Below are 21,578 nucleotides of genomic sequence, written 5' to 3' on the forward strand. Positions count from 1 at the left end.
ATTTGCCTAATAGACTTCCCGATCTAGGGAAGGAGCCAGAAAGAGAGCGCAGTGCTCCCAGGAGCCAGATTTGTGGAATCAAACTTATTTAGAGACGTCATCTGGGGCAAGGAGGGAAAACCCATAGAGTGTGGGAAGGCAGCTCTGAGTAAGTGGCAAGGAAATGTGTGACAATACAGTCATACCTCGGGTTGCAGCTACTTCAGGTTGCCTTTCTTTGGGTTGCGGACCGCCGAAACCCGGAAGTACCGGAACGGGTTACTTCTGAGTTTCGGTGGTCACGCATGCGCAAAGCGCTAAATCACGCTTTGCACATGCACAGAAGCGCCAAATCGCAACCCGCGCATGCGCAGACGCAGGCGGTGAACACTGTGGGTTGCGAACGTGCATCCCGCACAGTTCATGTTCGCAACCCAAGTGTCCACTGTACAATAAGGATCAGCCCCTGAGACATGACGGCTGCTTCGTAAGTTAAAAAGAAGAAAAGTTCTGTGTGTTCCCTCTGTGGCTCTCTACACATGTATTGAAAACTTGTTCTGGAGCCTTGTTCCATCTTTTGAGCTCATGGTTGCTGTGTGCTGTGTCTTCCCTCCGGACATTACACTGGCCCTGGAGGCTGCAAGGTAGAGAACCCAGGGCCTTATCTATCCTACAGTGTGCCAAGTCTACTGCCCATTCCTGAACCCTGATTCTCTTTCAGCCTTGCTTCCTGATTGGCTAGGACAAGGGCTGGCTAACCCTGGCTGTCCCTCCATATTTTGTTAGACACCAACTCCCATCAGCATTCAGGGGATAATGGGAGTTGTAGTGTAACAACATCTGTGGGGATGCAGGTTAGCTACCCCTGGTTTAGGAGCATTGTATAAGCTTCCAGGCACCAGGATGGCTGTCCTGAATGCTCTGAAGGTGATCTGCTATTCCCAAATCCGCTAAAGCCCTTTGAACCTGCTGCCAAGTCTTCTCATCCTTCTTAGCACCGGACCATCATTCTCCCGAGTCCAATGAGACCTGCCTGTGCAAAGCCCTCCAAATCTTTTTCAAGACGGTACAGATCCTTCCTCATGAGAGGCCCTTTTGATGGATAATCTGGATGTCAAGAGGATTTACATCCTTGCTGTTTTTCTTTTTATTGGTAACGTCGAGTTTTCGTTTAACGACCGGCTTCTTTTGTTTGCTTTGCACCTTGCCTGGAATCCCAGGAACTTGGCAGCATTGTTTAATTTAAATAAATAACGATGTACGGAAGGGTTGGGATCTGGGGTGGACGTTTGGTACGGCTACAAGCACGGCTTGAACCCGTAGCTTTTGGGAATGCCGCCGATGCGACTGCCCTCGCCGCTTTTGCCGCAGCACCTCTGGAATCATTGTGCCTCCATAACAATAATAATTATTAATCATTAATAATCATCCCTCGTTCGCCCTGATCACCTGTCATCTGAGTTTCTGAACACTTGGCAGGCCTTGAATAATTAAAAGCAGTCAACACCCTATGGAGGGGGGGGGAATGGTTTTGCTACCTATTTTTCTCCTCCCCCCCCCCCAGCAAAGTACATCTACTTGAAGGGGTGTGGATGGGGAAAGGAAGCCCACTGAGACACACACTTGGGGGTAACTATTCCTGCAGGTCAAGGACGAGGCACCTGTGGCCCCCTAAATGTTCACCTCTGACCATTGGTCCCAGAGACAACCAGAGTGCCCGACAGGGTCCTACACCCCTGAAACAAACCACCCCCTCTGAGGCTCAACCATAGCCATTCGCCAAATGGGTCCAGGAGCCATAAAGCGGTCCGAGATGAATATGCCCGCGTGCCAGGGGCTGTACAGGAGTGGGAGGCACCCCAGTGGCTGGTTTGTACAGGTTGTAGCGAGTCAGGCACAGCAGACATCGGAGGGGAGGCAGCACAGGGGATTTGCAGCGAGCGGCGGAGACGCTTGCGTGGTTGAGAAGAGGTTGAACTTTGTCCACGTGAGGGAATTTCTCTCCCTCCGACGTGTGTTCCACGTGCGAGCTGCACGGCGCACACTCCGCGCCAAAGGAAGCCCGGGGCAGAGCTGTGCGGCTCGCCCTGAATTTTTATAGGGTCTTACACAGCCTTGTCACAATCCAGAAATGTTAATTAAACATGCCGCCATAACTCCCCTGCATAAATCTGGACCTCTTTTCCTTTTACCTGGTGGTGGGAGGTGGGGGGCAGGAAGGAAGCCCAGGACTCTCTGTGCGTGCACATGCACGGACTCACCTGCACATCTAATGTACTTTTCCTCTGCAGGTCTTCCTTTCTATGCGTTGTTGGTTGTTGTTTTTTAAAAAAAGTTGCTATTTTATAAAAGAAGGAAAGAATGTGAGGGGAGAGTTCCTAGGCGTGTTGGGTAAATAGACCTAAGCCTCTCTCTTTAAAACAAATGGACAGATTATTTACCTGATTAAATAGGTATTTTGTGCAGGTTAGGGTTTTTTCTGCTTCTCTTTAAACATCCTGTACTTGGCTGGGTGGATTCAGCAAGGGCTGGGCTTAAAACCAGGGGGCAAGTGTTTGCTTTCCAAATAGCTTTTGTGTGTGTGTGTGTGTGTGTGTGTGTGTGTCAGAGAGAGAGAGAGAGAGAGAGAGAGAGAGAGAGAGAGAGAGAGAGAGAGAGAGAGAGATTTCTGCTCAGCCTGCCACAGGGGAGAGAGGCAGCCAGATTTATCGGCTTGTCGGTCTCCAGCTGGGGGGCCACCACTTTTAAGGCTTTTTTCATTCAGAGGTCTTTTTTAAGAGGAGGAAGAGTCTGGGGAAAACTGGGGAAAGGGGGAGAAACAGAGTAACCCTGTTTTTAAAAGTGCAGTTTCTGTTGCGAGTTAGGTTGGTCCTAGGTCAGGGTGGTGGTGGAACAGGGCCAGGGAAAGGGGGACAATATGTATATCCGTGGTTAGACCATCTCAAGGTAAAGCTAGGAGAGACGCCCTGTCTGAAATCTTGAGAGAGCTGCTGCCGGTCTGTGCAGGCAATACTGAGCAAGGTGTACTAGTGATCTGACTCAGTGTAAGACACTTTCTGATGCTCCTACTGGAGCATAGTTTAGGGTTTGTGCCTGGGAGATACCAAGTTTCAATTCCAGAGGCAGATTTAGGGGAACACAGCCAGTTCCGCATAATAATCTAGTGCTTACATTTTTCCAGGAGGAAAGACTTCTGTTCTGCCCCTTGTCTAGATTATGCCGATTTGCCAGGTGTTTCCACAATGTTTCTTCAGTTCGTAAGGAAAGCAGGGACGGGGCAGGGACTGTTCAGACATTACTGGCTTCCAGGTCCCATCAGCCCTGGGTATCATGGCCAACAGATAGGGATGCTGGGAGTTGTAGTTCTACCAGCCTTTGGAGGCCACAGGGTCACCATCTGTGAAAAAAGGCTCTGAGGATCTGAGAGTACCACCCAGAAAGGAAGCTCTTTGCTGTGTCTCTGCATGAGTGCCTGCTCTGTTTTTTTAAAGGTTGGTTAAAACAGGGGCTGGGGATCCTGTGGCCTTCCAGAAGTTGCTAGACTCCAGCTCCCATCAGCCCCAGCCAGCATGGCCAGTGCTCAGAGATGATGGAAGTTGTAGTCCAACAACATTGGGGCGGCACAGGTGAGATTAAAACCCTGTTCCTAAACCTACATACACCATCGTATTTGCAACTTCCTGACTAGAAACATTTAAAAAAGAAAGTGGAGATTCTCAGAAGGCTGAGTTCCACGCCCACTGACAAATTATCTGCTTGTGGGGCACAGTTTTGGCATGCAGAGCCCTGATTATGAACGATTTTTCACATGTGTGACTGCTGCTTACATGATGAGTGTTAATAAAGCACAAGTATGGCCTATAACAAAATGTTGCAATATGTGGGGTTCAGGAGTGCCTGCCAGGCAGCCCTGCCCTTTTCTAGAATACTCCGTCTCATTCCCATCACCACCATCAATCAGCATTTTGTAGCAGCTGAGCACACTCAGCCCCCAGCAGACTCTTTTGGGGTTTCTTACACTGCTTGGTGGGCTTTTCACCCTATGGATTTCGTGTTCTTCTGCAGACCTTGGGCCAAACTCCCTTGGGTGATGCTGTTTCGAATCATAGAATAGTAGAGTTGGATAGGATCCTGGGGGTCATCTAGTCCAACCCCCTGCAATGCAGGAACCTCAACTAAAGCACCCATGGCAAATGGCCATCCAGTCTCTCTCTAAGTTACCCTAAAAGTACGCACTACCGCTGATGCACCCAGAACACAACCCCTGCGCAAATAGGGAGTTGCCTGTATGTGTATTGTTAACTGAGAAGGGTGTCTTTGAAACGTGACTACAAACAATGATTTGCCATTGCAAATCAGTGTTTTAGTTCGCTGTTTTATTTCCACTTTTGATTTCTCTTCCTCCCCGATTAAAGTACAGTGGTACCTCAGGTTAAGTACTTAATTCGTTCCGGAGGTCCGTACTTAACCTTAAACTGTTCTTAACCTGAAGCACCACTTTAGCTAATGGGGCCTCCTGCTGCTGCTGCGCCGCCAGAGCCCGATTTCTGTTCTCATCCTGAAGCAAAGTTTTTAACCTGAAGCACTATTTCTGGGTTAGCAGAGTCTGTAACCTGAAGTGTCTGTAACCTGAAGCGTATGTAACCTGAGGTACCACTGTTAGTGGATCCTAGTCCGCTAGGGCGGGGGTCGCCAGCCCTTCTAAAAAGGAAGTTAAGAAGCACAATGTGCAAGTACTCTTCAAAGTAATTTCTGTTCAATAGCTGCTTCCGTCTGTCAGTGTTTTTAGCCAATGAATGAAGTCGCAGTTGTGATTGATAAGGGAGTTGTTTGAACACCAGACACTCTTTGGCTCGCTCTCTGAAGTCATCAGGTGTCATTGGCTGCTCAGGCCTGTTTTTATCCTGACGCCTGCGGTCTCCTCATGGCTAACTGGTTTGGCTTGCCTGGGAAACATGTGGGAGTGTGGCCGTCCTGAATTGTATCGGGCCCATCTGCAGTCCACATTTAAAGCAGCACCATAGCACTTCAACCAGTCACAGCTGGTTTCCCCCAAAGAATCCTGGGAACTGTAGTTTGTGAAAGGTGCTGAGAGTTCTTAGGAGGCCCCTATTCCCCCTCACAGAGCTCTGGGAACTATAGCTCTGCGAGGAGAATAGGAAACTCCTAGCAACTTTCAGCGCCTTCCCAAACTACAGTTCCCAGAGTTCTTTGGCAGAGGGAAGCCATGAGTGTTAAAAGTTGTATGGTACTGCTTTATGTGTATAGTAATAATGATGATGATTTATTATTTGTACCCCGCCCATCTGATTGGGTTGCCCCTGCCAATCGGAGCCTAAATTAGGTCCATTAAATTCAATGGGTCTTTTCGGGGTGCCTGGCTTTTCTTTTCTTCTCTCACTCCAGAGCAGTAAGGGTGTTGTTCCAAAGCCTGCACTCACTCAAACATGGCGTTGCTGCCCAGGTGACCTGCACCAAGTCCTGTTCAAGAGGCACAGGATGTACTCTGTGCCCAACCCTTCACCCTATTGATTTAAATCCATGGGAGATTAGTAAGAAGTGGGTATTTAAGGAGGGAGGACACACGATAGAGGTTTGTTCACTGATGCATAGGCTTTAGGTTATCAGGCAAAACCTATTGGCTGTGCACCCAGTATGGGCTGGAGGAAGGACATTCTTCAGGCAATATGCAATTGACCTGTGGAATTCACGGCCACAGGATGTTGTTGTGGTGCTCAGGAGCAGAAGTAGTTATCAAAAGAGCTTAGAGGAATGTGTGGGAAGGGGGGAGGGAAGTAGGTGCATCAGTGGTTATTAGCCACGAGAGCTAAGAACAGAGCAGGTGCATGTTTTGATTATTGGACACAGATCAAACGGTAGATATTTTGTGGACTATCCTGGTTGCCCATTACTTAGTACAGGATACTGGATTAGACAGGCCCCTGGCCTGATCCAGCAGAGCTATTCTCATGTCCTTCTGACAGTTCCTGAACACAACAGTTCTGGAACATGGCCATGTTTACCCAGCATTTTCCTGTGAGAGTCAGGCCAACCAGGACTTGACTCCCCATTGTTGGCAACAGAGTAGCTTGAGATACCTTTAGGAGGTTTGCCTGTGCAAGAGCACCAGCTGCCATTTGCGTATTGGGTGGTGGAGGAGGAATAAGGGCACATTTTTGCATAACTGCAAGAAAAGCAGAAACTCTTCCTCCTCCCTCCTACAAAGAACAGAGGTGGAAAACATCCCCCTTTCCCTGCAAAACACCTCACAAGCTTGAGAGTACTTTCTGAAACAGAATAAAAATTTTAAAAAATCTCCTGTTGAGTGATCCTTTAATAAATGCAATGTTCAAGATCCATTAGTTCGTGTTTACTCACTGTGCCTGTGCGCCAGAGCTTAATTCTTCCCTTGTTTACACGGACGTGCATCTGGAGCCAACCTCTTTGGGTGGGGCCTCTTTCCCCCCCGCTTAGGCCAGAGCAGGGTGTGTGTTGGGTTAGGACCTGGGAGACCAGAGTTCAAATCCCCACTCAGCTGCAACGCTCACTGGATATACCTTTGGGCCAGCCGCTATGTGGTATCCAGCCAAATCCTATGCAGAGTAGACCCATTGAAATTAATGAACTAACATTAGCTATGCCCATTAAGTTTAGTGGGTCTACTCTAGGACTAGCACTGAATATAGCCCCCTGTCTCTCAGCCTAACCTACCTTGCAGGGTGGTTGTGAAAATAAATCAGGGAGAGTAGCATGTATGCCTTCTTGAGCTCCTTGGAGGAAATAAAAGTAAGAATAGTAAGAATAGGATAGGATAGTCCCAGGCCTCTGCAGTGTGGGGAAAACAATGTCTGGTAACACTGAGGTGGTAGATGGTGCTAACTGGCCCCCAGTCCATATTTGGAAATATTTCACCATGGTGCTTTTGGAGGGAGTTTATTTGTGGAGAGGTCTTTCAGCAGCCATTAAGCTAAATGGAGACTCCACTCTCAGCAGCAGTGTACCTGCTGGATAGCAATTCCTGGAGAGCAAGAGCAGGGAAAGGCTGTTTCCTTCAAGGCCTGTTTAGCAGCTCTCTGAAGGCTATGGCTGGCCAGTGAAGGGAACAAACTCTTGGGCTAGAGAATGTCCTAGTCTGATCAAGCAGGGCTTTTCTTAGGTCCTTAAGATTCGGGAATAAGTCTTCTGTTGTGACAGGGAACAGTTATCTGTAACTAGAAGGTGCAGATCCTGACGATATTGAATTAGGTGATATGGGTGGGGGGGGAGGGTGGGGGGGGGAGGTGGTTGAAAGCGTGACTCTGAAAGGTGTAATCCAAAAGGTATTTTCCCACAAACTATCTAAGTGAGCGCTGAATGTGTTTTAATGTGCCATTTGGCTGGTTGCCTGTGGTGAGTAAGAATCAACCTACAGGCCACCAGCCAGAGAAACTTTATAAACACCTTTTTTCCTCTCTTTTTTTGAAGTCGCAAATTGGCGCTGGATGGTGAGCAAGCTGGTGAAACTCTGGTGGGCTTGTGTGCAAGGCTGGAGGAATGGATGGAATCTGGCCTTGTAGCAGGGCTTGTTTTTACTAGAAGGGGGAGAGCACCCAGCCTCTGGAAAAATAAAAAAATGGCAGGACGTGTTTCTTAAGTGAAAAGTTTGCTTCATTGCCGCCATCATTATATTTTATAAATGTATATCCTGGTTTTTGCCACCCGGGTCTCAAAGTGGCTTAAAACTATATGCAATATGCAAAGTTCTGAACATGAATTCAAAACCTCAGAAATCCACAGGAACACGTTCCTTCAGAAATGCGCAGCCAGAGAGTCCAGTGTGCAGCAGGCACAGGCCGAGGGGAGCAAATGGGTCATGATATAAGTGGGAACAAGTTCTAAATTTGAGATGCTTGGGATAACTTGAGCAGCCTGCCTGCTTCCTGCCACCACTACCCCTCTTTTTTCTTTTTCAAAAAAGTCCAGTTTTAATATACTGAATCCCACCACCTCCTTTCTCCTTTCTTTTCTATTTCCCTGGACAAGAGTAAAGCACCCAGAGTAATATAGGCAGCCCCTGGGAAGCAACCCTAATAGGCTTGGGAAGTGTGTGTGTGTTGAGAGTGTTCCTTTCCCTTTCGTTACCCCCCCTCCCTTCTTGAAGCACAACTGGCTGGCTGGCTGGCTGGCTGTCTCTGAGCTAGCTGGCTTCCCTCTCTCTCCCAGAGAGCATCCTCCTTCCTCAAAGGCAACCAGGCAGGGACTGAGCCGTCTCCCTCCCCTGCTCTCTTTCACCTGCCCTCCAGCCAGTAGGAGGGGAGGTCGGGTGAGCGGAGGGGGTGGGTGGGGGGCGTGGCCACGGGGCCAGGGCTCTCCTGCCAATCACCATCACTTCTGACACCAGACCGCTCCCCCTTCCTACTCTCCGCCACTGAACTGAGCTGGTGCCCAAGTGGATTCCCAGGGAGGACCGTCAGCAGCAATGACATCAGTATTTTGAACCAACTTGTTATTCGGGGAGCAATCAGTTGCAATTAGGTATTAATTAAGTATTATGAAAGTTGATTATTTAAGTGAATTCGGCTTTCGTCTCTCCGACTATGGTAAGTAAGGCACAATTGTGCTTTTCCCCCTAGTCTGTTCATTCCTTTTTATTTCCCCGTCTCTCCTACTTTGTACCAAAAAAGGGGAAAGTGTGTGCCGGCGGGGGGCAGGGAGGCAACCTTTGACCTTTTCTCCTCTTCATTTCTCATTGTCTTCTTATTCCTCCTTATGTCTCTCTCTCCTTTCCCCCCTTCTTTTTAACTGTGAGCGTGTCCGTCCGCCGTGGACGGACCGACCACGCTCGGCTTGTCTATAAATAGTTTCTCTTTTAGTTTAATAAAACTAGCGAGCGCAGCTGATCGGTTTCATGTTTCACTCTCGGCTTCAAGGTTGCTGGGTGTGTGAGTTGGGTAGTTTCTGCTTTAAAAAAGAAAGGAAAAAGATACAAACCTCTTAGCTCCTCACTTCTTTTTAAGAAAACTTTTCAGTTGTGTTTCTTGTGGGGAAGCCCAAGTTGAAAATGTCTGGTGCGTTTGTTTGTGTGTGTGTGTGTGTGTGTGTTGGGGTGTGCTGGGGGATGGAGGGTTGTTTGACAAGAGTGATGAGCGGCTTGTCACTCGGAGGCGACAAGCGCTTACATATGTCAACTTTCAAAAGGTTTTTAAAAGATCTGCCAGAATGTTGCAGAGAGATGGCAAGGGGAATGGATAGCACTTGTTTTTCTTTTTTCGGTGGTGGTGGTGGGGCTTTGCTGTCAGGTGCAAAGGTACAAATACTGTTTCACTTTTCTTTCGGTTCTTTACGGAAGTTGTTTCCTTCCTCCTCTTCTCTTCCCCCCTCCCCGCTCCACGCCAGGTTTATAGTTTTCTCAAGGAGGCTAAAAAGAAGGATTTTTGCCCCTCGGAAGGTCTCTCTCCTCTCCCTTAGCGGATATCAGATCTGGGATCTGTTTGTGTTGTTGTTAATGAGAGCATGGCGTTGTGTGAGGCCCGGGGTATTGGAAGCGGTGGTTGTGGGGGAGCATAGGGGGGGGAAAGAGGAAGTTTATGTAGATTTTATTATGATGGTGCATTTTTTTTCTCTTTTCCTCCTCAAATATTATTTTTCTCCCTCTCTCCCTTTAATTATTCTCCCCCTCTTTTTCTAAGCTCCCCGCCCCCTTGCACCTCATCCTGTCCGTAAAAGGTTGCCTGTCAGGTTCCCGGCGTGCTGTCTAAATGAAAAGGAATTTTAATTTATTTGGGACAAGCTGGTGACGGATGAGGAGACTGCTTATTACATTTAATGAGCTTTCCCCCCCTCTTCTTCTCCTCCTTGCACCTTGGCTGGATTGTTTTCGCCCTTTCCGCGGGAGATTTATAGGGGGTGTCCCGTGCGTTCTGCTGCTCCCCCTCCCCACTTTTGTTTCTGGGACACATAATGGTCACACCAGGGCAGGGTTGCACAGGCCACAGCAGAGGTTTGTGGCCGTTGGAGGTTCCCACGGCCTATTCGGGGGGGGGGGGCAGTTTATGGCGATTGGCGGGTCGGAGTGTGGAATCCATGGCCTGGCATCTGACTCCATCAAGGGGTTGACTTTGAAGGAAATAATTTAGGCCTGAGAAATCACAGCCTAGTATCACTCCAACGTGCGATTTTGGTGTCGTTCTTTGGACATGCTTGTGTTTGGAGAGTTTTGGGAAACTCACTAGGTGTTTGGGGATTGCTTTCTGCGATAGGTCAGCAAAAAGGAATTTCTCAGGGCCCAGTTTTCCAGCCCATCCTCTGCCTGAGACTGAATTTGTGCCATTCAAAAATAGTGCTCTTTTTACACTGCATAAATGACACCCCCCCTTCTGTTTTGCTCGCTGCTGCTCACCCTGCTACTTCACACTTTGTGGCCTATCATAGAGTCGTGGGCATGGGGCGAGTTTCACATTCTTACCGCTCTTTAACCTCTCTTGTGAGCAGGAATGGGAAGCTAAAGCATGTTGTGGAGTAACTAAACTGCATTAAGTGTCGGCTCAGTTTTATTATGAACCCGCCCCCCTTCCTGACACACACACAGAGTTAAAAACTAGTAACTGCAGTTATCCATACACCAAACCATCCTGTGCTTGTTGATCCGACATGTTTGAGATAATTACTGCAGCATTTATTTCATAAGGCATAAGATTGTAATAAAATGGTTGATGATTGACTGGCCTCCACTTTGCACCTGTTATTTTGGTGGGAAAGAATGAAAGTGCGTGTGTTGATGTGTGTTCCTTTATGGTCTTTAATTTATTATTTTTATTATTATATATTGGTTCATCATACCAGGAGATAAAAGCACCAGGAAGTGTTCAGCCTGCATTGTTTTGAAATATTTGGTTCTTGGGTGTGCGTTTGTTCTTTATTAGGCTTGATATGTTCTTGTTCAGGATGTGGCTGAGAGACGGGTCATTAAAACAAAAAAATCCCCTCCCCTCCCTTTCCCTTTTTTTGCTACTGTTGTTTTTCCTACGAGGTTGGACATTTTAATCTTAAGGGGTAGAAAAGTGACTTTTCCCTGCAGTTTCAAGGTATTGGGGGGTGGGGTGGGAGTAATTATTGAGGGTTGGGATGACGTGGTGCCATGTTTTGCAACCTCCCTAGTTCTGCATCCAAGGCCTCGTCCCCCTCTTTGGGAAATTGGCACCCCCTGCTGGCGGGAGCTATAGACTTCCATTGAGTAAGTTCTCCCTGATGGAATGGGGCCAATAGGACTGTTGCTGTGGCAATCGCCCTCTGGCACCTAACGATGAGCTCAGAAGGAAAAAATGGAGTCCTGAGTCAGACCATTTAGCTCTATACCGTATGTGCTGACAGGCAGCAGCAATCCAGAGTTTTCAGACAGGCAGTCTCTCCCTGGAGATACTGGAGAATGAACTAGGGACCTTCTGCAAGCAAAGCAGGTGTGCTACCTACCCCTGTATTGTGGCCCTTCCCTTGAGACATGGGAACATAGGACTCTGCCTCACACTGAGCCAGACCATTGGTGCATCCAGATCAGTACTGTCTACACTGACTGGCAGCACCTCCCCAGGGTCTCAGGGAAGTGCTTCTCCTTGCCGTACCTGGAGATACTGGGGGTTGAACCAAGGACTTTCTGCATACAAAGAAGATGTTTTACTGCTGAGCTGTGGCTAGTCAAGCTTCTGGACTGTGGTGAGAGTGAGTGGCAGCACACATGTGGGGGCCCCCAGTAGAAACATACTTGTGCAAGAAGGCCCAAGATGTTGGGTAAACCCTGGAGATTAGGGCCTGGAAGACTGCAGTCTGCATGTGGGTGAGCCCATTTGTTGTGTTCTGAGGTCAAGGGCTTTATCTCTCTTTGAGGGGCCTCTGCCAAGCTCCTCGAGTCATCACAATACAAGCTCTCTCGATACCCTTTTAGTCATACCTGAAAAGGTGCCAGGCAGGGGTGGCAGAATCGGAAGGATGCTTGGTCCCTGCACCACACCATCATGGCGGCCAAAAGTTTGGGTGCTTCTGCAGAGGTGCAATTTCACACACTTTCTACGGACCCAACTTTACTTTTTTACTCTGCATGGAAGTTCATTTTCTGTTGGGTCATTGGGGTGAATGGCAGGCAATAAATTAGTAATAATAATAAAATGTGGGGTGATGATGCTGATAATGAAATAACGTTCATACCAATGCACAGTGCCCAGATAAAGTTTTCAAATAAAAGTGCCACCATTTCCTTTGGGTGGTGGTCACTTGAGGTTTCCCCCACAATTAATGTCATCATTTTTGTGCAGAATTCAACTTTCATTCAAAAGCAAGACAAATTTCCAGGCCCTAACGGTGGTGAAGAAGCCATCACCCCCGCTGTGTGCAGCTCTTGTTGGCATCTCAAAAGCCTCAGGTGGGCTCACGTAAGGTTTCTGTTGGTCAGGATTTGGGGCTTCAGTGCCTCACATAAATTATGCAAAGTAAACGCATTTGTTGAACTTACACAAGCTACAGAATTCATTCTTTGCAGAATTCATCTTCTTGAATGCAGAATTCAGCATTGGCAAGCTGTTGTTATACACACTCCCTCTCTGCCCACATGGAGAATATGCAGCTCTTTCTGAGGGCCTGTTCTTTTCTGGAATCATTCATTCCAGGAGGAACTGGTTCACAACTGATGGTCATCTCTCTTGCTATTATTTGGGAGACTTTGGGGAAGTGTTGCCGGATGCTGTAAGACTAGCTGTCTGATCACCTGTGGAGAGTGAGAATCTCCCCTAGGGGACCAGCCAGGTGTTTATATTAAGATATGTCACCGATTAAGCTGGCAGGTTGGCCGTGGCATCCAATGCATGCTCAACCTAGAAGGGGAGGGGGGAAATAAAGAACTGCAAAATGCCAAATCAGTGGCAGAGGACCCCGCTGTTGGAGAGCAAGAATACTAGAGCAGAGGTGGGTAATCCCAGGCCTTGGGGCAGAATGCAACCCTTTAGGATTCTCTTTGTGACCCCCAGGACTCTCGCTAGGCCTAGGCCTCTCCTCAGGCCACGCACTCTTTCCCCACGGCGACACCCCTCACTGGCTCTGTTTTGTGCCTTCCTCATCGTTCTGCCCAGACACTGAGGTCCAGCGCCAAAGGCCTTCTGGAGGTTCCCTCGCTGCGAGAAGCCAAGTTACAGGGAACCAGGCAGAGGGCCTTCTTGGTAGTGGCACCCGCCCTGTGGAATGCCCTCCCACCAGATGTCAAAGAGAAAAATAACTACCAAACTTTTAGAAGTCTTCTAAAGGCAGCCCTGTTTAGGGAAGCTTTGAATGTTTAATAGGTTATTGTATTTTAGTGTTTTGTTGGAAGCCGCCCAGAGTGGCTGGGGAAACCCAGCCAGATGGGCGGGGTATAAATAATAAATTATTATTATTATTATTATTATTATTATTATTATTATTATTATCATCATCTGCCTTTGCCTGGCTGGTATTGACTTTGGCCCCACCCACAACTGGCATGTGGCCCCTGGGAGGCTCCTCAATGGGAAAGCTGGCTCTTGGGCTGGGGAAAACTAATCCCCTTCCCTCATGCTTTAGAGCACTTCAGTTCAGGCGAGACACAAAATTTGTCAGAAGGGCTTGCAAGGCGTTTGGAACAGTTGCACTTTATAGAATGGCTGCCCCCTTCCCTTGCTGATCAGCTCAGGCTGCTCTGTCCTGGTGTGCTCAGTTGTTGAAGGAAAGTTGAGGGCGCTGGGCACAAGGTGTGTCTGTAGTCCGAAAGTGAGGGCCACCTTGGGTTTCTAACCAGAGAGCGGCTAGCAATGTGCCCTCAACTTCCCATGTGTGTTGTGGGGCCAGGCTGTTTTGCACAAAGTGTCCCGTCACTGTCAGAGTTACCCCTTGTGAATTTTCAAGCACGCACAACATGTAAGAGAAGGTTGTGCTGCTCCTCAATTGAAAATGTATAGGATCCCGTGTGATGGTTAGCGACTTGGAGGGCTTTGAAAGATTAGAGTAATTTGTGAAGCGGAACACTGTGGCTACTAGCTGTGAAAGCTGTGTTCCTCCTCCATTGTTGGCGGTAGCATGCTTCAAAATACTAGTTGCTGTAGACATCAGGTGAGGAGAGCTGGTGTTGCACCCGCAACCTGCTTGTAGGCTTCCCATTGGAAATCTAATCCAGCAGGGATGTTCTTACGTTCTGCTTCCCTGTGCATGCAACCCATGGGCCACCTATGACTCTACCTCCATTTTGCCTCTTCTGTCAGCATTACTGCTGCTGGCAGTGTTTTCTGCTGGCCTACCAGGGGAGTTCCACCAGCGTAGGTGTCACAACAGTGTCACACCTTGCAGTGCTTCTGCTAAATCGGAATAGCCCTCAGCTGGTAGATGTTAAGTACCTGATTATGCCCTAACATCATGATCCTATGCATCTCTACTCCAGAGTAAGTCCTGTTGAGCTACTCCCAAGGATGTGTGCATACAACGCTTGCCTAATTCTGCATTGAACCCAGCTGGTTTTACTTCTGAGTAAACACATGGATGCTTGGGCTGCACGAAGGGAAACTAATATAGGTCACAAACTATGAACCATGTGGAGCGGTGTGCTACCAAAAATGTTTTGGGTCTGGTTATTTTCATTTTGAAAATCTGGGCTTTGAAATCTGGAGAGATGTTTGGTGCTGTGCTGTTCCACCAATTTTTAAAAAGAATTTTCTTAGCGTAGGACTCAGAGAAGACTTTCTGGGACTGTCAGTAAGCAATAATCTTACTCCAGGTCATAAAGAAAGAAGCATATGTTAAATTTGCTTTTATAACGTGTATTCTCATTCTCTTGCTTTGAAAAAAATTAAATTCCTGGAATGATCTATCTTTATTTCCCGTTCTCTCCTCATCCACCTTTACAGGGAAAGCTCAGTACAACATGATTGGATCTAGTTGTGTGTACAAAGAATTCAGATATGAAACACTGCCAAAATATGAAATGCTCCCTACTTACCTCAATCTGCTCAGCAAGAAAAAGGTCTAAGATTGTGTTTGCAAGACAAGGCAAAGGGCTTTACAGAATGCAGTGGCTTGGTTTCTTGTAGGGGGGATTCAGATGAGGAGTATTTTCAGTGGCTGAGAAGTTGAATGCTACTTCTGCGAAACCAGCCATGGACTTTAGGAATAGAGAGAGGGAGAGGGAGATAGCAGAGAGGTGCTTTTTTCACCTTCCTTCCTTCCTTCCTTCCTTCCTTCCTTCCTTCCTTCCTTCCTTCCCTCCCCACCCCCTGTCGCTTGAGGGATTTGCACTGTGTTCTGCTGCCAGGCCAAGTTCAAGGTATTGACACTAACGTAGAAGGGTGCTAACGCATGAAGCATGATACAGCTCAGGACCAGGTTGCTCGAGAGACCACCTTAGCTCTTATATACCTGGTAGATCCCTGCAGTTTGCGGGGAAGTTTTCCTGCAGATCTCGGCAGCCTGCTCCGCAGCAATTCGGAGCAGGGCTTTTGGTGTAGCTGCCCCTGTTTTCTGGAACTGCATCCCTTTCGAGATGCAACAGGCACCTGCAATTGAAGGCATTTCTGCTCCAACAAGGTTTCCCAGCTGGGTGAACGGGTATCTGCCATGGGTGGCTACTTCATATCATTTTTAAATGTACCTGTGTTGTTACTTTCTATGTTTTTTTTTAAGCTGTTTTTTCCCCGCTGTTCTTGTTACATTTTGTGCATTGCTTTGGGTGGTTGGGTGAAACGCGATAGATAAATAAATAATACACCCCCTCCAAAAAAACCCACAACCCACCAGCATTGCCCACCAGCCCCCTTTTTAGCCACCTTCCCACCATCAGAACCTATTGCATGAGTGACCTTACTAGAACCGACTAAGATCATCTAGGGAAGCTGATAGACTTTAATTTCAAGACTAGAAAGGCAGACTCCTCCGTCACACAAATACGTCATCCCAAAGTGCCATGGTGGACTGCAGGAGGCAGGATTACATGGAAACCACCTACGCCCTGGGCTGATCTTGCTCCTCTCCTCTCCTGTTCTTGTGATTTAGATAGAGGTCCTTTCTTGTCCCTTGGAACAGGAAGGCAGCCTGTCGAGATGCAGAAGGGTGGCACACCCAGCGAATTTCCGAAGTGCGGAGAAACTCCCCTTTATGAAATTAGTGCACCCAGCCTCCTGTCAAGACAACAGGTTTTTGCCTGGGGGATCCAGATGAGTAGTGTTTTCTGTGTTCCTCCTCCAAAGTGGCTGAGAAGTTGAATGCTGCTTCTGCGAAACCAGCCGTGGACTTCGGGAATAGAGAAAGAGGAAGGGAGAGAGATAGAGAGAGATAGCAGAGAGGTGCTTTTCACCTTCCCTCCCCATCCCCTGTTGCTTTCTCTCATTTTCCCTTGAGGGTTGGCTCCACTTTCCCTTTTATTAGAACAGGACCTAATTGAAGCTCAGTTCTGGGAAGCCAAGTTTGAATCATACTGATCCCAGCGTTCTTCAGTGAGAAGTGGAACTGAGGGGGAAGGACAGACCTGTCATCTTACGGCACCAGACAGGTTGGCAGCTCCCATGGGTGACATCATCACAGCAGTCTGCCAATCAGGATGTGGTCAGGGAGCCATCCACACACTCGTTTCCACTTCGGGAACCCTAAAGTGTATGTCTGGGGTGGGGGCAGCAAATGTGGTTTTATCCAGGTAGAACCCACAGGTCGCTATCCTGTTTGGCCGCGCACAAACACTCAGGCACGCGCATGCCCCCCACCCGCCTGCACCCCTCCGGTTCACTGCGGACCGGATCAATTTGGACGTCTTCAGCAATAAAAAATGCCGATGTCGTCCTAATTCACCAGGCCCCGAGATGACAGCAAATTTACATTTTTTAATTAAACTAGCAGCCAGTTTTTATGAGAGGGGGCTGGGTTATGCAAATCAAATGGTTGTGTACGAAAGATTAGGAGAGTTTGGGAATAAATTCCACAAATGCTAATAAAAAAGAGAGAGAGAGAGGGAAAGAATGAGAGGAAGAAAGGAGGGACATTGTTCCATTAGCCCCTTTTAGACTGATTTCCCTGGAGAGAAGTAATGGGGGTTATGGGGGGAGGGAGCTTTCAAAGACAGGTAACATTAATTTTTAGGATTGAAGGCTTTCTAGGATGGAGACCCTTCCCTGAGGAGCATGGCAGTTGGGCAGCAAAAGAGGAGGAAACTTATTAGCTGTTCCGTTGGTGCCACTATCCCGCAAAGACCCTACTGAGATTAGGACCACAAAGAGAGAGTAAGGCTCCTGTATGTGTCCACATCAGGGATACCCACTTGCTGGGCAGACTTGAAAGCAAGAAGCTGGACAACACACATGAAGATGCCGAACATTCTGCCCACAGAGCTTGGACTGATGTGCAGCTGCGGTGCGATCCGACACCTCTAGGCTTGTGGAGACATTTTGCACAGCAAGGAAGTGCTGCTTAAAGTAGCTAGGTGCGACCTGAGGCACAATCTTGAGTTATTTAAGCTGCGGCCGCACAGGCAGCATTGATATGCATCAAGCTCCATTCGCTTAATTGGGGATCTCCATAAACCTTAAGAAGGAAGCCAGGGGTTTTGCAGAGCTTCACGAGGACACCCCTGCTCCTACAATTCTTGCATTTGCAGTGCCTCAATCACAGAATTCTAGAGTTGGAATGGACCACGAGGATCATTTAGTCTGACCCCCTGCAATGCAGGAATCTTTCACCCAAAGTGGAACTCAAACCCGCAACCCTGAGATTAAGAGTCTCATGCTCTAACCAACTGAACTAAGAAGCCTCACTGAGGAATTTGCATTACGTATGCGATGCTGCCTTCTTGTTGTAGCTTCTGTTTACACAGTTCTTGCATTGTCCAGAGAGTGCTTAGCAAGCTTTCTGTTTCTTATACACCCTTATGAGGTTGGCCCCTGCTGTTCCTACTTTAAAGTTGGGGCACCGAGGCCGAATCTCCTCCCCCCCCCAAGACTTCATAATGGAGCCTGGACTTTGGTGGCTGTAGGTCAGCAAGGAAACATTCAGGACTGGGCCTGACATAAGCCAGAAAGTTTCTGCAGAGCTCCCAGCCAGCAAGAAAACTGGGATGTGAGCCAAGCAGGACTAAGAATTCCCTGAAGGAGCAAGTCAAGGTGGGGAGTCGCTGCTGTCCTATGTTGACTGGGAAGCCAAGGCCTTAGTCCCAGGCCACACCCAGCTGGATTCCAGTGACGTGGTTTTCCGGCAGCTGACACCGTGCGCACCACAGTGCAAATGACGCGTCATGATGAATAGCAGTCATAAATGAGGAGTGTAGACAGTTGTTGTTGTTGTTTTGAAGATGCCCCATTTAGGAAGGTCCTTGACTTGGGGTGATGGTCCTGATAGGTTCAAAGCTTCCAAGCCTCCTCCTCTCTCCGCAGAGGCATGGTTTTCAGCAGAGTTTGGGAATTGGCCTGGAATGGGTGCCCTGGCACCGTGAGCCAAATAGAGGCTGTGTCAGCTGTTGAGAGAAAGAGAGAATTCCCAAGGCTGGGAAGCGGTTTGAGTTTCCAATCCTGAGGCGGTTTCAGGCTCAGGATAAAAGCCAAGCAGCCCTCGCAGGCTTGAGTGAGAGTGAGAGGGTGGAGGGAAGAAAGCATTTGGTGCTGCTGCACAGCATGGGGAATGAGACTGGGTGCAAGGGCACCCCAGACTCAGCTACCCCTTCCAGTGCCATTCCACAGGGAAGGGCCTTGGCCACAGGGTTCCACTTTTTTGTGATGATTCACACAAACAAATGTGCTTTCCTTCAAGTGATCGCCCAGGCAAGCAGACTCTTGCAAAAAAATGTTCTGGATTATCAAATCCTGCTCACTAGCAATTCCCAGATGTGAGTGAAATGTGCACATTTTCATTTCAGTAGTCCTGGGAATGTTGCATACAGCAAAGGGGTACAACAGGGAAATGTCCAAGTGCACGTACAGTTTTCACACATGTTTTCCTGTGTTAACTGCAGCATTGATCAAAATGGACTATTCTGGGGGCATTGGACATCTGAAGGTTAGTGGTGTTATCGAAAAAAGTGTGAGCTCTCCTGCGAAAAAGATGCATCCTTTTTTCTTTTGCTTTTGGATCTTGTGGACATGGGAAAGAGCAGAGAGGTATCCAGCACACAGGGGTTTCTTTCCACCTCCTCTTGTGGTCAGAGGTGTGGTTGCATTGGGCCAGATCTTGTTGGAAAGGGTCTGTCTGTATTGTAGATTTAATATAATTGTAGAGTCAGAAGAGACACCAAGGGTCATCTAGTCCAACCCACTGCAATGCAGGAATCTCAACATGTGCTTCCCCATCCAGTTTGAAACCATGCTTAGCTTTGCAAATGTGCTAGCAGTTTTATTGCTACATCATCAGGTCTTTTCTTTCTCTTCTTTGAAATGGTGTTGGGAGTCTGTTGAACATAGATTTCCTCCAACTGTTGCAAATTTCCATTTGGTCTTGCTATCTTTTCCAGGTATGCATCTTAACACCCAGTTCACAGTGTGAGAGTTTGAAGGCATCACTACTGAGCAATCATATAAAGCATTGGGAGCGGGGTGCCCTTTGTCCTTAAATAGGCTCCGGATGTCCTTTGCCTTTTTCCTGCCGTTTCTAAAAGAGTGGGGAGAAACTTTACTCTCTTGTTTACTACTTGTTTAGAAAAGAGGAGCGCCATAGCACTTCTGCAAGAAAGTCGTCTGCCTCTAAAGAAATTTAATTAAACAAAGTTTCAAGAAATACTGGTGATAGAGCAAGTAGGGTGTTGCTCATTGCCGGCGATGATACATGCGCTGTCCAATAGGGACCCACAGCACCATCCTGGGCACGTTCCATAAACATTTGCAATGGATGTGATGTCTGGTGGCCATAAGAGGGAACAGCACTTTCCCTCTGTCAGATCCTGTGATTTGAGCGTTGAGGAAATGTAATATCCCCACCACTGGAAGCACTGACTTGAATTAAGCTCTAGATCCCAATGCAACAAATGAGTGGCAACCGTGCATATATTGCTCTGTAAACTGATATCCTGGAAAGGCCCAGAGCAGTTTACCGCAGGTGGAGCTTTTTGCAGGCTAACAGCTGACTTCCTCAAACGCAGGAGGTGGACCAAGAAGGTATTTGAGATGCAGCACAGAGCGCCTCTCCTCCTGGAATCTGTGCTGTTGCTTAGAACAGTTTCCAGTTGCAAAGTGCTTGACACATCCTTGAGAGCAAGGTCGATGTTGTCCCCATTTTATGGCTGGAGACCTAAAGCTGAAAGACAAGCGATTCAGGAATATAGGAAGCTACCTTATACTGAGTCAGGCTATTGGTCCATCTAGCTCAGTATTGTCCAAACTGACTGGCAGCAGCTCTCCAGGGTTTCAGGCAAGAAATATTCCCAGTCCTACCTGGAGATATTGCAAATTGAACCTGGGACCCTCTGAATGCAAAGAAAGATGGTCTGCCACTGAGCTACAGCTCTTCCATTTGCTTGGAGGCTCTTGCAGCATGGTATCATGCATATTCGGCATAAATGATGGTCGCAATAGTTGTTTTTCATTAGGCACCTTGTATATATTGGTAGTAATAGTTACTGTTGCTACTACTACTTACGACATTAGCATCAAGTGGTAACTAGCATTTATAAACCAGTCTGCTGCAGATTACCATTTTTTGCCAACTATGAACATCACCTCTTGCCCAACATAGAATCATAGAGTTGGAAGAGACCACAAGGGCCATCGAGTCCAACCCCCTGCCAAGCAGGAAACACCATCAGAGCACTCCTGACATATGGTTGTCAAGCCTCTGCTTAAAGACCTCCAAAGTAGGAGACTCCACCACACTCCTTGGCAGCAAATTCCACTGTCGAACAGCTCTTACTGTCAGGAAGTTCTTCCTAATGTTTAGGTGGAATCTTCTTTCTTGTAGTTTGGATCCATTGCTCCGTGTCCGCTTCTCTGGAGCAGCAGAAAACAACCTTTCTCCCTCCTCTATATGACATCCTTTTATATATTTGAACATGGCTATCATATCACCCCTTAACCTCCTCTTCTCCAGGCTAAACATGCCCAGCTCCCTTAGCCGTTCCTCATAAGGCATCGTTTCCAGGCCTTTGACTATTTTGGTTGCCTCCTCCTCTGCCCTCCATGTTTCCGTGGAGTCTGTTCACACATCAATGTGCAATTAAGAGCACTGAAAATTAAAGCAGTGTGTGCATGAATGTGAGTTGGCCCTGGATTCTTTCCAGATCATACCCAGGCTACCAATACTTGGAGCATGCTGGGTGCCATCAGGTTTACCAGTGCCAGTTGCTCCCCCCACCCTGACTTCTCTGTCTCCTCACCTCCCGTATTGGCACCTTTTGCCACTTTTTTAAAAAAAAGATATTTACTGAAAGTTTTTAAGATATAACAAAAAAAGAAAAACAAACATACAAAATACAAAACAGTTAAAAACACACAATAATTTTCAGTAACATAAGTTCCGTACACTTATTTCCTCAGACCTCCTCATACCTCCCTTCTTTGTATTCCAGTTCGATTTGTTAGTTCAGCAAATCCTTACCATTAAACTTTTACCCATTTGTGAAACCTTCCCCCCCCCCCATATCTCTTGAAGCATTACAGCTGGAAACCGCTTAG

At 47.7% G+C, this 21,578-nt stretch overlaps 1 protein-coding gene across 11 annotated transcripts in view; it reads left to right on the forward strand.

Moving 5' to 3' along the window:
- Positions 1-21,578, forward strand: part of CASZ1 (castor zinc finger 1) — a 443,166-nt gene that overhangs the window by 308,336 nt on the left and 113,252 nt on the right. For 4 of the 11 annotated variants that reach the window (XM_083512755.1, XM_083512766.1, XM_083512765.1 and 1 more), the window contains exon 1: positions 8,180-8,558. The exons of 5 other annotated variants lie outside the window; for them this stretch is intronic. In XM_083512755.1, the coding sequence (XP_083368881.1) occupies positions 8,510-8,558 (49 nt within the window). In that variant the 5' untranslated portion in view covers positions 8,180-8,509. Of the gene's footprint in view, positions 1-8,179; positions 8,559-21,578 lie in introns of those variants that run through there. 2 more of the 11 variants (XM_083512762.1, XM_083512757.1) reach the window with 2 other exon arrangements.

The sequence above is a fragment of the Podarcis liolepis genome (assembly GCF_965112155.1).
Source record: "Podarcis liolepis genome assembly, chromosome: 7".
NCBI lineage: Eukaryota > Metazoa > Chordata > Lepidosauria > Squamata > Lacertidae > Podarcis > Podarcis liolepis.